Below are 15,896 nucleotides of genomic sequence, written 5' to 3' on the forward strand. Positions count from 1 at the left end.
CATTTGTATTCATTCGTCTAATTGACCCTCTCTTATGTGACAGAAAAAGACAAAAAGAAATTGGATAAGAATGATGACTTTGATGGAAACTCTCTGTTGGCTTCTGCTGCGCTTATGCCACCCATCTGGGATAAAACCATTCCTTATGATGGTGAATCCTTTCATTTGGAGTACATGGACCTGGATGAGTTCTTACTGGAGAATGGGATACCATCCAGCCCAACACACCTGGCCCAGAGTATCCAGAACTCCCTAATATCTGTAGCTGAACTGGAAAATGAAGAAGAATCCGCATCCACGTCTTCTTCTTCACCTGTATCACCCTCTGTGCTGTTGCAGCAGTCTGAAGAAAAAGGTAACATTACAGGGAGGCCGTTGAAAAATATAATGATGCATGATGGATAGTTTTGACAGAGTAAACATATTTTGTTTTTTTTTAATTGCCAAATGTATTATTTATGTGTGTGTATTTGTCGTTTCTGCTCATAGCAAAAAAGGGGTTGCTCCAGCAAAGACCTTGGCTATCTAATGCAAAATGGTTTTATTTTGTAAGGTAATTTGACAGCGTTAGTGTTAAAGAGTAAGAAGTTGCAACCCCGCAACTCCAATGAGAAGGTCAGAATTTTAATTGCAAACAAATCTGATTAAAACTACATCGTTTTAGCTGGTATGTGTAGTCTTTACATGACTGAAATCACTTCAGAGTGCTGAACTACATATATGTTCAGTTTCTTATTATACATTGTAGGTCAATGGATTTTGAATACCTGGTGTGAAACCAGATGTTGCATCCCCATGCCATTTTACTGACTTCCTTATGGTTAAAAGTGACGCGTATTAGTCAGGATCTAGATAGCTCTATTGTATATTGATTATTAAAGCAGCACCTACTACCCCAGTGCAATGGAGTCCTCTTTAACACTAAGAAAAACCTATGAAGATATAGGGAGCTAGATTTGTGCAGAAATGAATACTCATTTGAGGTGGACATTTTGTAGAACTTCAAACGCTAAACAAAGTTAACTATGACTTTTCAGAAACTGAAATAATGAATGAGGATGATCCTCCAAGCCCAATAGATCCAGATAAAGTGGAAGTGGAAGTAAACTTCAATCCAGACCCAACAGACCTGGTTCTTTCCAGTGTCCCGGGAGGGGAGCTCTTTGACCCCAGGAAGCACCGTTTTGCTGAAGAGGAGCTTAAACCGCAGCCTATGATCAAGAAGGCAAAGAAAATCTACGTACCAAATGAAATGAAGGTACATACAACATCTAAGTGGGACATGTATGACCCACTTTTAAGCTGTTTTAATATTGTTTGTAAAACCTTTGCCTCTAAAATGACCACATTGAACAGTTATTTTCATTGCAGTGTATAATTGGTTTCCTCTGTTTGCGATACAGTGTAAACCTGGGAGGGATAAATACATTTTTGCATGTTAATTCTCTCAGCTAATTTTTTGGGGGGGTTTAACAAAACTGCAATATTGCTCTCAAAGCTTGATATAGGTTTAATCCGCTCATTGTATATTTTTCTGCTTAATTTGCTACAGGATGAAAAATACTGGAACCGACGGAACAAGAACAATGTGGCAGCCAAACGTTCCCGTGATGCAAGACGACTGAAAGAGAATCAAATCACTGTCCGAGCAGCGTTTCTGGAAAAAGAGAATACCGCGCTACGTATGGAAGTAGCAGAACTGCGCAAGGAGTTGGGAAAATGCAAGAACATAATATCCAAATACGAAAGCCAGTATGGACATGTGTAAGCATCCTCCATTTTATTAACCCCTTTCCTTCCTTGGGCAATACCAAACACATGATTACAGACCATAATAATATGGAAGCATATTATCTTATTTACAAGCAGACTGTTAAAGAGCACTTAGCTGGGAGGAAGACCTAATGGATCTCATTCAAATGGAGACTATTTTTGCAGTTTTAAAGACACAAACACTTATTTAATTGCATTAAAACATATTTTATGGGACATCCCTTTAAAAATCGGCCAAAGTGAAATAACTGGTTTCATGTCTGTATAATGAATACACCTCCAAAAAGCTTAAAAGGGAGATTAGTTCCATATGTGAAGGAGGGGAAATACCATCTTCAGAATTGGACTTTATAATTAAAACCTTACATTTAAAGCTGATATTCTTCTTGTCCGCTGATCCTAGTTCAGTTGTCGTAACATATGGTTTCAGTGTTTTGCACGCTACAATTCTCTTCACTGGGTCTCTAATATTATATGATTCGCAATGGTCATTCACATATGCATAGTGATTTGGTAGTACTGATCATTAGAGTCGTCAGAGTAGTTGATACTCCTCGGATGTTAAACTAGGTACTGTAAAACTTTATTTTTTTTTTTTAAAGTGAGAAATAAAATGGGAAAATAAACATGGATTGTTTAACCCCTTAAGGACACATGACATGTGTGACATGTCATGATTCCCTTTTATTCCAGAAGTTTGGTCTTTAAGGGGTTAATGTATACATACATCAGCCATCATTTATGCCAATCCTGGCTTATACGGTTAATTTAATAGCATGCACTAGACTTGGTTTACCAGGAGAATATATAATTAATTTACTTATTAATGCCACATGCTTCTTAGAACAGTGGTAATTCAATAGTACTAGATACATGCAGGCCAATGCTCTGTGTCTGAGGCTTTAATAGGCTGCGATATAACACCACTTGTAAGGACTGTGTATACGGGCATAGAAGAAAACAATTTGGCTTGAAAAAGCATCCGTTGGAGTTTAACCTTGATACAGGTATGTGTGGATTGCCCTCTCCACAATACTTTGCCTCTCTTTTAGACTGGCTGAGTGAGTACGGAGTTGTCAGACATCTGCGCATGACAAGATTAGCTGACTTTTGTTGATTGTATTTCCTTTAATGCTCTTCCTATTTTTAACCTCGTTGTGCATTATTGGAAATTTAGTCCACACACATATGCAATGCCAAGGCCAATCATTTTATGTAACGCTAACATATTCTGCATTACTGTACAATAGGTAAATAAGATAAACCCTAAATTCTAACAAAATATCATTGGCATTATTGAACAGTAGGTGAAGAGTGGCTCTGCCCAAAAGATCTAAAATCTTAGGGTTGCTATTGTTAGCCTTTAGACTTGCCAATCATTATAGGAAATGCAGTCGGTAAATATCTGCATTACAAGGCTAACCACTGCAGTAAGTGCTGGTTTTCTTTCTTTTTAAATTTTTTATTTTTATTTTTGTGCATTGAAAATAAGACTGATGTGCGGCATAAGACAGAGAACTCAAACAGTGAAGCATAGACAGCTATATATATTCAAGCTAATCGGTCATGTCTAACAGTGAGGCAATTTTAGAGCTAAGCATAGTTGGATATGTTATATATGTCTAGGTCAGAATCTAAATCGACGCTCAGGGTTTCATAAAACTAGCTAGGCATGAGATTATAAAAATTGTAGGAATTCTAGTAAGTTAGGTTAGCTGGCTGGCTAATGCTTGATATTCCACTAGAGCTCGCTATAACACTGCAATATACAAACTTTAAATGCAGCCGAGATAATTAAAAAAAGAGAAAATAAACCAAACACAGCAATAACTATAAAACCGGAGCATTAGTGGGGATCAAGATGGTTTCTGGTATCAAAAGAAAGCGGCTAAATGGGAACATTAGAGTTGCCCAAACAGATTTTTTAATTTTATTTTATTTATAAATACTAAAAATGGTGTATTTAGTGCTGGATAGGAGTTGGAGGTGCACAAAGAGTTGTAAATCCAGCTTTGAGTATGTACAAAGCGTTTCTAGGATTCTAAAATAGACAGGTGTGTTTGTTTTGGAATAAAACCATGCAATTTATTATAAAAACTTTGAATTATTAATTTCACCACAAACTGTCTGCTAGTAAAGTAAGCTATTTCTTTTGCTTAAACTCTTCTGTCAGTTTTTACATTTAGGTCCTTTTGTAGATATAGCCAGTGCCAGATTTTTGTAGCTTCTTCTTTGACATATCCTTGTGAGAATAAGTATACAAAAAAAATCAGTCTTCTATTAAATGTCCTTCATTTCAATTGCTCTACTTTTACTGAAATGTGATCTATAGTTTTCAAAGACTTGCATTAAACTAAAACTTGTCTGAATTAAGATGAATTGTATTTGGTTGATGCCTCTGTTGTCTGTTTCTTTAACTCATACTGACTCTGTTTTGCTTTTATTTAAAGTGACTTCTCAGATTCAGAGTGACAGCTTTCAATATTTTTATTTTTTTATAAAAAAACAAAAACAAAAAAAAAACATTTTCACAATAAAGTAGCAATTTTCTTGGACATGGTAATTGCGGATAGAACATTTGAACAGATGAATATTTCTGCAGATCCTGCCAATCATCAGAAAGCAACTTCGATATACACAAGAAGACTCACTTTTTGGAAAATGCATTGTTGGACAAAAAAAGGAATATTTTATAAATTTCATATAGGGTTTGCTTAATGTTTTTATAGATGTCATCTCTCTTCCTTTATCCCATCTCTGCTTTGTATTTAACAGTTAGTAACCAGAGTTTTTTTTAAATAAATACTTTGCTTTCAGTGATGAAGTAGCTCTTGGCGAGAATGTGTCAAATTTGTACCCTACAGAAATATTATTTTTAGATGTGATTTTCTTGATATCTTATCAAAGCTATTTAGATAGTTTAGTTATGTGTATCAAAACTTTTATTTTTTGTTTGTGTGGAATGTGTTTGTAGAAAAAATAAAAAAATTTTTTGTAAATTTTTAATTGTTGTTGCTCATATAAGCACCACTGCATCAAAATAGATCTCAGGGATATTTCATTTCATGTTAATTTTATGGAGTTTGATACAAATGATTTTTGAGAATGTGATCATTTATTTACTTCCCTGCCCTTCCTGTGAGCATCATGGAAGTGAAATTGCTTATCTGTAGTGTGTTGAGCTCACATGAGTTGACAAGTATCCTCTGTAAGAAATGTTAATGTAATCGTAAAGTTTTTTCTAAGTATCAACAAATACAATAAATGTATGCCAAGTCTTCAAAGTTCTTTTTGTTAAAAATAAATTGTATGTACAAATGAACCATATAAAAGTGTGCATAAAGTCAGTTTAATATGTGTGTAATTAGATTTCCATCCTTAACATATGGATAGAAGTCATTTTACACTTGGCATAATTTAAAAATGGCATGAATGTAAAAAATGAAAAAGAAAACCATGAATTTCCAAGCGGGATATTTTGCTTTAAATCAATATCGTTCTATATTCCCTTGCTCTTTTTAATGGGTTTAAATGTATGCAGCTGATCCATTTCCTAACAGCAAAGCGATATCACACAATTCCTTCAATTCATGCATCTGATCTGTAAGAATTGTGGGATCCAAACACTACTTCATTGTCAGTTTGCAGACACTATGGCCTCAATTTTAATATTTTTGTATATGCTTTTCAAATTATACTATGACATATATATGTATTTCTGTAAAACAAAAACATAGAATTAAAAGAGGGTGTACTTTTTTTCCCCATGGATTTATATTCATATGAAACAAAATTTGGCTGCACTCACGATCTTTCAACAATGTCTCATTATTCAAAATACATACATATTTTGAGCAGCTGGCTCCATTGCCAGTTGAACGAATAGCTGCAAAGGAGGGCAGGGTTTAATACACATGGTACATGTGTGACCCAACACGCAGAACTATATTAACACAAACAACATATACTGGACCTTTGAATGGCCGGACTTAACGTAAAAGAGTGGTCAAAGAACAAGCCAAGGTCGGAGATATTAGAATGAGACAATACGAATACCTAGCCAAGGGTCAGAATACCAGAAGAAGGGAAAGTCAAAAACAATAGCCAGGGGGGCGGGGCCGGACCGCCGAGCTGGACGGTCACGAAACTGAACAGCTCCTGCAACTTTTCACGTTATAAGCTTCTAAAACTACTAATTCCAACTTAAAAGCTGACCGACAGCAAGATCACCGGCCCAAAGGAGGCACCGGATCCAGGGAGAGGCTGGCGGGGCCTACTCCGGCGGTGAGCGGGACAGACGGCCGCTGCCCCACTATCCTGCCTAACGATGCCTAACCTGAAGGCCCAGTGCAGAGTGGAACTGGCCCTGTTCCCCCCCCCTCTGGACCGGGGGGGTGATCCCGGTCCTTGCCCTGGGACACCGACCGCTGCGGCACAAGCAAGGCGCCTCATCCAAAATGGCGGACGCCATGTGCGCTGACGGCGGAGGAAAGGAACACTCTTCCCCCACATTTAAGCCCGACAGCATTGATCTAAGCGCTGACCAGGAACCAACTACAGCTAACCATCTGCAAGCATGGCAGCACCTCAGCAGGCCAGAAGCCGGCGAAGCCAAGGGGACACAACGAGCCAGCATTCATCCCGCAGAAAAGACAAGCAACGCTCCGCGGATAAAACCCTACCTTTCCGCCAAGATGGGGTACTGGTCTCCGACACAGAGCCGCGTATCCCTGCCGCAATGCCAGCCTATCGTCCCCAACCTGCCATAAAGGAGCCGTGAAGCTCATCTGACCGCCACATCTGACAGCCGGCATGCAGCAACAGCTTGAGAGGCACACGGGGAACACTGGTGGAGTGGAGACTCACGCGGACGTTAAGACTGGTACAGATGTACAACGTTAGACTCCCACAAAATGTCATGCCCTCAGTTCACCACAGCGTTTTAAATTGTTATACCTTATTTTACTGTGTGAAAGTGCCCTAACCACTAGTGCGGCGGGGCCTGGTCTCCCAGCGGTAATAACAGCCTGTACTTAACTAAGTTCTGTATAGCCTATTATTGTTGCCAGTAATAATGTAGGTCCTTGGCAAGCCATGTCTCAGATCTTAATATTGCGATGTAACACCTTAGGCCATCTCGACTAGACATGTATGCATACACTGACGTAGCAACTAGTTCTTGCTTTACATTCTCAATTAAAATGTGTGCAGTTCCTCTTGACACAATATGTATACACTTAAAGCTTGTAATCATTTATAATGCAACTTAACTATGTCACTGTCGCAATAATTGTCTCAGATGTAGGGCCACTAAGCGACACCCATCAGTTTGCCATCTTTACGTGATATGTATATATAAAAAAAAAAGTACATTGTCTATCTACCCCCCACTGTAACCAATGTCTTGAAACCTGCATGTGGAATGCCGTTGGGGTACCATATGTATGCCTGTAACTCATATACGCACTGCAAAAATAAAGAATTAAAAAAAAAAAAACAATAGCCAAAGTCAATAACCAAAAAAAATACATCAAGATCGCGCTCTCTGGCAACAAACAAGTGGAAACCACGACAGGGCACTGAGAAAAGGCATTACAGGGTTTAAATATGCCTCTTAGTGCTGTGATTGGTTAGTACATGGCCTTTGACCCCAAAAGTGCGCGTGCGTCGATAACGTGATGTCACACGCACGCTGGCGCCATCTTTAATGTGGGAAATGTGCCCTTAGAACGCCGCACCATCGGCACTCCGACGCGATCCAGGTAAATTTTTTTTTTTTTTTTTTTTAATATATCTTTATTAGAGAACTTTTTCTTTACATATACAACAATATACTGGTCTCATATTTTGTTTAGCAGACAAATACAGAATCACATAGCATTCCATTAAATTATATATCATCGAGATTTGTCTTGTGTTCAATTATAGCTCAGTATATATCACATACGAACATAGTCTACAATCACAAAAAAGAAATAAAAACACAAAAAAGGAACAAAAACACAAACAGTAAAAGCCCCACACCAAATCTAGAGCACATGATCAATTAATTTCAGTACTCGCTTATGTGTATTATATTGTCACTTATCTATATTCATCACTTTCCATATACCAACTACTAAATTTCGAATAGTGGTATAATCAAGAAGGACTATTGGAGGAGCAAAATAATATCTTGTATTTATACAGCCACTCACCATACCATTGTTTTTTCTTCGAGTTCTCATTGTTGATCATCTCGTGTTCCATAGATATTTGGAACAGGACCTGATCAATCAATAACCGTTTGTTGTACGGCTTAGATGATTTCCATTGTCTCGCTATAATAATTTTAACAGCGACTAAACAATGAATAGCAAAACAAATGTCTTTTTTTGAATCAAATGACAAGTTTAGATGTAAAAGAGCAGAAGCGGCATTCTCCATAATTCTATTAGTAGTCACAGTTGTAAAAATATTAAAGGCCCAAGACCATAGATATTTGACAGCTGGGCAGGCCCACCAAATATGTATGTAAGTACCTGGATGAGTACCACATCTCCAGCAAGTTGGATCGGAATTATGGAACATTCTCGCCAATCTTGCCGGAGTATAGTACCATCTATAGAGGACTTTAAAGTGGCATTCAGACAGGTTCAAACAGTGAATATATTTGTTCACCAGGCTCAAAGAGACATTCCAATCATCCAGAGAAATTTGCAGTTCTAATTCTTGTTCCCACGTCTTAATCAAGCTGTGGGGAGACTCCTTAAGAGCTTCCAACATTGATGCTGCAGCAGACATAATCTTATTAATAGATTGGAAATTAAATATAACTTCTAACTTTTTAGCAAAAATGGAAGATGATTTAATCACGTTTTTGTGAATGAAGTTTTTTATGCGGAGATAAGTAAAAATTTCTCTGCGCGGAATATGCAGAGTGTCAATAATATTCTGGAAGGGTAGGATATTGTCTCCCTGCATAATTTCTGCAATTCTTATTTTATCCGCGCAGACCCAATTCTTTAACGAAAAGTCTTGTATAAGTAGTTGGAATATATCCAAGGGACATGTCTTAGGTATCATATTTATTAGGCCTAATTTTTTTTTAATTAGTATCCACTCTTCTAATATTTGGGATAGTATCGCTGAATTATTTATAGGCGAATTTATTAAATTTTTACTTGTAACTGTCCACATCAAATATTGTAATTTGTCTACAAAGGCCACTTCGGCCTCCATAATATACCATGGTTCCAAGACCTGTTTAGGGTCCTGAAGGAAATATATATGCCTAATAATGCTAGCGTGATAACTATAAAGAATACTAGGGAAATGTAGGCCTCCATTTGTCAATTTTTTGGTTAAGATCTTTTGGGCAATTCTTGGTTTTTTGTTATTCCAGATAAAATTGTTGAAGTATGTTTGGATCATCGCCAACCAAGGTCTGGAAACCCCAAGCGGAATCATGGAAAACAGATATAGCCATTTAGGCAAAATATATGAATTAATGATGTTTATTTTTCCTTGCCAGGAGTTTTCTAGATTTCTCCATTTTCTAAGTTTGAGGTTCATATTTCTCATAAGAATCGAGATATTCCGCTCCATTATTTCTGACACTTTAGATGTTATAACTAATCCCAAATAGTTTATTTGTGAATCGGTCCATATAAATTTATAGCTTAGGGCTAAACTATTTACTATCTCATTATTCAAGTTCATAAACATTGCCGTAGATTTATTTATATTTAGCTTGAAATTTGAGATAACAGAGTATCTATCGATCTCAAACATTAAAAATTTTAAAGACGACTCAGGGGCAGACAACGTAAGTAACGCGTCATCCGCATAAAGAGATATTTTAGCATTCACCGAATTGGTTTGTACACCTTTTATTAATGCGTTATTCCTAATGTTAATAGCCAATGGCTCAATAGACAAGATATACAACAGAGGAGAAAGAGGGCATCCCTGTCGCGTACCATTTTTGAGTGCAAACCACCCTGCTGTGATGTTCGGACCCACAGTTCTGGCGGAAGGAGAAGAGTAGAGAGCCATAATGGCATTGTGTATCCAGCCCGTGAGTCCAAAAGCCTTAAGGGCTTCACTAAGATAGCCCCACCCGACCCTGTCAAATGCTTTCTCGGCATCTAATGACAGGGTCAGGAGGGGAAGCTCATTTCTATTGGCCCAATCTATAATGTCGATTATTCTCCTGGTATTGTTGGACGCTAACCTGCCTGGGACAAATCCAATTTGATCAGGGTGAATCAGTGACGAAATAATTTTCTTAATTCTTTCGGCAATTATTGCCGCGTATAGCTTCATGTCTATGTTGATTAACGCTATGGGTCTATAATTACCGGGATCAGAGCTTAATTTATTTTGTTTCAGTATTGGAATAATATTCGCCTGCAACAATTCAGATGGAAAAGATTTATTTAGGGCTATTTGATTGAACATTTCTGTTAAAGGATTACTTAATAGAGGCTGCATCTGTCTATAATACATATTCGTAAAGCCATCTGGTCCCGGAGTTTTATTAATAGGAAGTCTATTTATTTGCAATTTGACTTCATCCACCGAAATGGGCCTATTTAAAATTATTAGGTCTTGCGATGTAACTTTAGGAATCTGGGTACAGGCTAGATAATTTTGAATATCGTTTAAATTAGGAGACAGTTTGAGATTATACAGATCCTCATAAAATTGATTAAATCTCTCCCCAATTGCAGAAGGTGTCGAATAGATCTTTTGTCCGTCTGTCAATTGTTCAACTCTATTTTTGGCGTAATGATTTTGCAGTCTTTTTGTCAAGTTTTTATTTGCCCTGTTTCCCGTATAATAATTGTTTAATTTTAGTTTGCGAATATTTAATTTGATTTTTTGTTCAACCTTCAAATTGATCTGTTTTTTTAAAGTGTTTAGCTTGGTTTTTAATTCTATAGATGGCTTCTGTTTATTAAGTTTAGATATATTATAAAACTCAATGTATAAATCGGTCAGGGTCTTACCATTGAGAACCCTCATTTTATGGGCTAATTTAATTAAATAACCACGCATAACGGCTTTGTGTGTACACCAATTATTTGCCGGTGTTGTATCAGAGGAACTATTTTCTAGCCAAAAATTGTTTAATAATTGAATTAATTCCTTTTTATTCTCTGCATCATTAAGAAGAGCATCGTTTAGTCTCCATGTAGTACGGGCCATAGGGGGTTTATTTCCAAGATCCATTAATATGAGGCTATGGTCTGACCATAGACTCTCTCTGATTTCAATTGAGTTACACAAAGATATCGAATTTGCGTCAAGGAGACAGAAATCAATGCGTGCATACGTTCCATGCACACATGATTGATGAGAGTAATCTTTATCAGTGGGATGTAATAGTCTCCATATATCATGGATATTATATTGTTTAGAAATATTGTAAAGCCTTTTAGCCTGTTTAATAGTTCTTTTATCACAAAATTTAGAAATATGCGTCTTATCCATTTTAGGATCCCATACACAATTAAAATCCCCCGCTATAATTAAATGTCCCTTGGATACTTTATCGACTCGGTCCATTATGGTCGCAAATTTAGTCATAGGATCAATATTCGGAAGATAGACATTAACAAGAGTGTAGGTCACTTTATCAATAATGCAAACAATAATTATGGATCTAGCTTCTGGATCCAATTCAATATATTTAATTTCCAACTCTATATTACAATTAAACACAACTGCAACTCCTCTTTTTTTGTTATCTCTTAGTGAGGCGTGGACAATATTAGCGTATTTATGCCCTCCCCATCTTTGTTTGATATCTTTGAGCCAATGAGTTTCTTGTAAGAATGCCACCTGCACCTTATGCTCATTAAGAGTATTATATAGTCTTCTCCTTTTTTTATTAGTATTCATGCCCTGAACATTCAGCGATAAAAACCTAAGCATCTGGAGTTATCGAAAATTGCACATATATTATACTATTCGAAGCCCCGATGTCTGGAGGCAAGAAAGCTTTAGTATCATTAGATAAAATATCTTTATCAAGGGTATCGTATGCTCTAAAAAAAAAAGACAAGAAAAGAACACCCATAAAAAAACACAACAACAAACATATTGCGCCTAATCTCGCCGAATGAATTCGTGGTAGATTCAGCGTCAATACACAACATAAAACAGACTTAAAAAGAACGTAGTTCTTTTTTCTCTTTATTAACCCGTAGATTTCTGATTGCGATAGAAATCCACGGAAACAGTGTAGTAGCACTACACCAAGAGGGGCAACCCATCGAGAGGCAAGGGGAAGGGAAAAAAAAAAAAAAAGGGAAAAAGGCAGCCTCGTAGGATCATGCTATTTCTAATAGATAGAGAATAAAACAGTAACCTCGTCTAGTAACGAATAGACAAGATTCCGATTATTTCAATTAATTTCAAACGAGATAAACGCAGTACGTATCAGCCTTTATTTTATACCACTATACATCCGGGTGGCATAGTATACGGACACCTGGTGCTGGATTGTCCGTTTACCCCTGCCACTCGGAAGTGGTTAGGCCAAACCTTGCACTACTTAAACATAGTGAGTAGTGATAATAATAATAGTGCAAGACGAAAAAAAAAAAAAATAAATACAATTTTATATCAAACCCCTATGTCTTTATATTGCATGATGTTATCTATGGATAGGCCAGATATCCTTAAATGGTTTATTCCCAAATTTGAGCCATAACCATAGATCAGATTATTCTATAATAGTGCTATTAGATATACTATGTTATGATCATCACCACGGAACAGTATCCATTGATATAGATCTATAAGATCATAACATCTCAGTGTGTAGTTATATTCTATTTTATCAAAATATCTGTGGATAAGCCACATATCCTCGTCGAAAGCACAGTCTATACATTGTGCGCCACCGTCAATAGGTCGACCATAATAATTAAATTGTTCTATGGTGACACCATTACGCACAGTATATGATATTTAGCACCATACAGAAATATAAACCATATACATCCAAAAAAAAAAATAAATAAATAAAAATAAAAAATTATATCAAACCCGTGTGTCATTATATTACATTATGTTATCTGTGGATAAACCTCATATCCTCATCAAAGCACAATATATACATTGTGTACCACCCACGTTAAATCCACCTTAATAATTAATTTGTTCTTTGGTGAAACCATTACACATACTACATCATATTTAGGACCCTACAGAAATATCAAGCAATATACTTAAAAAAAAAAAAAGTGTCTCTCAGTTAACCTCTATCTACCCTGCATCAAACCTATTAGATACATTATTTATCACCTCATTTAAGTCATCCAAATTAGCTAAATTGTTCTGTATAAGTGCTATTACATATATTATCCTATACTCAACCTCATAGAAAAATATTGATTACAATACCTATAGTAATGAATCGTGCTATTATATTATTTCGACATATCTGTGCATAGACCTCAAGAAATCTTTTTCCATATCATCTACAATAGTGTTATAGTGGTAGAATTAGGCTAATAGGCATTATACAATGTCTAGCAATTAGTGTACAAAATTCCAAAACGTTGCAGCAAACAACCAATTTACTTTATATCTATTATTTACACCCTTACTTAGGCCGCAATAGTTGGTTAAATTATTCTGTAGTAGTGCGATTACGCATATTATACCATTATCATCCCCGCATATCAGGAGACTGCGCATCCACCACCCCAAAAATCCTTCCCCTGTCGTTTCTAATAATATTAATTTACCTAACAAACCTAGACCATGTGTATTTAAGAGAAAAAAAAAAAAAAGAAAGTAAAAAAAAAACAAAAAAACAAAAAAAAAAACGCAACCATGTCAGATGATTACACGACTGCCCTATCTATTCATCATCCTGATTCACCCCCCCCCTCCCCCAGACCCCACACAGCGCTCTGGATCTACTATAGTAGTTTCTTGCCCCTCAACCATTCACGTAAATCAGAATTTGAATCAAAAGTCTCTCTTTTTTCTTCATGTGTCAGAGACAGCTTTAGGGGATATAACCACCTATATCTTATGTTATGGGCTCTGAGAATTTGGGTTGCTGAGCTAAATAATTTCCTGTTTTGACGAGTTTCATACGATAGATCCCGAAAGACCTGAATGTTTTGGAAGCGTCCAGTATTGCTTTGCCCAGTTCTGACAGAGTTTAGAATTGATTCTTTGAATTCATAAGAAAAAAAACACGCAATAATGTCCCTTGGTAGATCTTTCTGAATAGATTGGGGTTTGAATATCCTGTGACACCTTTCTATTATTTGGTCATGTGGGTCGAACTGAATTCCCAATGTTGCAACAAAGTCCAGCAGAATTTGTTTAGTATCTTCTTGTCTATCCTTCTCCGGAATATTCCTAAAACGTAAATTCTTACGACGACTGCGATCTTCTAGATCAATTAATTTATTTTCAAGAGCCAAGATCTTGCTTTGGGCCTTCTTATTCTCGTCTGTAAGAGATTTAACTTGGAAATCAATTGCTTTAAATTGGTCCTCCATCCTTTGGATATTGACCGAAAGGATATTTATCTCTTGTTTAAATTCTGTTTTTATTTCTGCCGCAGTCACCGCCAATTCATTCTTTATTTCTTCCAAATGCGATCTTAAAGTAGTGCGTAATAAAGTAGGCGTAATTAGATCTTTTTCAATAGTAGTTAACCCCTCGGCTTCACATGCCTCAAGAGTAGAGTCATTAACATTATCTTTCAATTTCGGATTTTTATGATGTTGGGGGGAGAAATAGGTATTCAGTGACTTGTCCTGTGAGACCTCTCTCTTATCCTTTCTTGATGAGGATTTATTATCAGTGGATTTCTTTGAAGCCATATTCAGTTGTATTGTATTGCCACTTATATTGTGTGATATATAGGCAGAAGTGAAAAATTAATATAGAGGATATATAAAATTGCAAAGTATAAAATTATAATGTGCGCCACGAGGCTTTAACAATGTCGAGAGCCCCAGCTGCGTTATTCAGAAAAGAAACATAAGTTCTCCCACATGATTAATATGAATACTTGCAACCTTAAACAGCAATGATAAGCTGAAAACGTTTAGGAGAGCTCTCAACTTCTCGTTTGGACAAATCCTTAGGGTTAAGAAATCCTTGTCACTCTAAGAAGTAAACCAGGTATGAAGTCCTTGACAGAAGAGTAAAAAAAAAAAACCTCATAAAACACAGGTGAGGAAGGTTAGATTAGTTTAGACTGATTCTGCCAAATGTTCCAAAAAAAAAAAAAAAAATAAAAAAATAACTGGAGTAAGAAAATCACAGTTAAAGAAAATATATCCCAATTTCTGTCTCAGGAGATGAACAGGGTAATACCCATGTTGGTCCTTGGGGGCTAAACAACCCGGTTCATTCCAATAGTCTTTGATACCATATTATAACAAATTTATGGCAAATTTATGGCAAAAAAAAAAAAAGAAAGCGACCACGTGGGAAATCAAAAGTACCTTCACTTGAGAAGAGAGAAGTCCCACACGAGGCAGAGCCACAGCAAAAGCAAACTGCCGTTATTGTATGCTGAGTTGAGGGCTGAGTTGAGGGGAGGGGGAGCGGTATATATGTCTCCTAGGATGGACCATCAAGGCTGACACGAGGATGCCGGCAGGAATGCAGACGCCTCATCCGAGAGCGGCCGCTTCAAAGCCCGCCATCGCCCGCCATCCCCCTCGCCGGCGGATGCCCCTCCTCTTCCGTCACGACGATACCGCACGTGGGCACGTCCACACGTCAGCACGTCATAACGCCTGCATCACGATCCAGGTAAATTTTTTATTTATTTATTTTTTTTCGCCATGACTGCCCTGCTCATTTGCGGCCGCGCCGACCAGGGACTTACTTTTATCTGAAGTATCGGCGCAGCCGCACTGATCAGGCGTGACTGCGTCGATACAGACCCCCTGCGCTGTGACACTAGCTTAGGGGAGGGGAATAGCTTGTAACTGGAAAGGCAGAGGGAAATAAGAATGATAGGTCGCCTCGGGTCAGGTGACTACTCATACTCAAGGGAAAATGTAAAACAGAATTGTTGAATAAATAGTGGCATGTAAAATCGCCCATAATTGTTAAAGGGACTCTCCAGTGCCAGGAAAACAATCAGT

The 15,896-nt window shown here is 37.1% G+C and overlaps 1 protein-coding gene across 6 annotated transcripts in view; it reads left to right on the forward strand.

Moving 5' to 3' along the window:
• Positions 1–5,116, forward strand: part of TEF (TEF transcription factor, PAR bZIP family member) — a 29,841-nt gene extending 24,725 nt beyond the window's left edge. For 3 of the 6 annotated variants that reach the window (XM_063426411.1, XM_063426409.1, XM_063426412.1), the window contains exons 2-5: positions 44–355; positions 1,038–1,258; positions 1,553–1,764; positions 4,224–5,116. In XM_063426411.1, the coding sequence (XP_063282481.1) occupies positions 44–355; positions 1,038–1,258; positions 1,553–1,764; positions 4,224–4,245 (767 nt within the window). In that variant the 3' untranslated portion in view covers positions 4,246–5,116. Of the gene's footprint in view, positions 1–43; positions 356–1,037; positions 1,259–1,552; positions 1,769–4,223 lie in introns of those variants that run through there. The other 3 variants (XM_063426413.1, XM_063426410.1, XM_063426414.1) reach the window with 1 other exon arrangement.
• Positions 5,117–15,896: the final 10,780 nt, after the last annotated feature.

This window comes from Pelobates fuscus, chromosome 7 (genome assembly GCF_036172605.1).
Source record: "Pelobates fuscus isolate aPelFus1 chromosome 7, aPelFus1.pri, whole genome shotgun sequence".
NCBI classification, from domain to species: domain Eukaryota; kingdom Metazoa; phylum Chordata; class Amphibia; order Anura; family Pelobatidae; genus Pelobates; species Pelobates fuscus.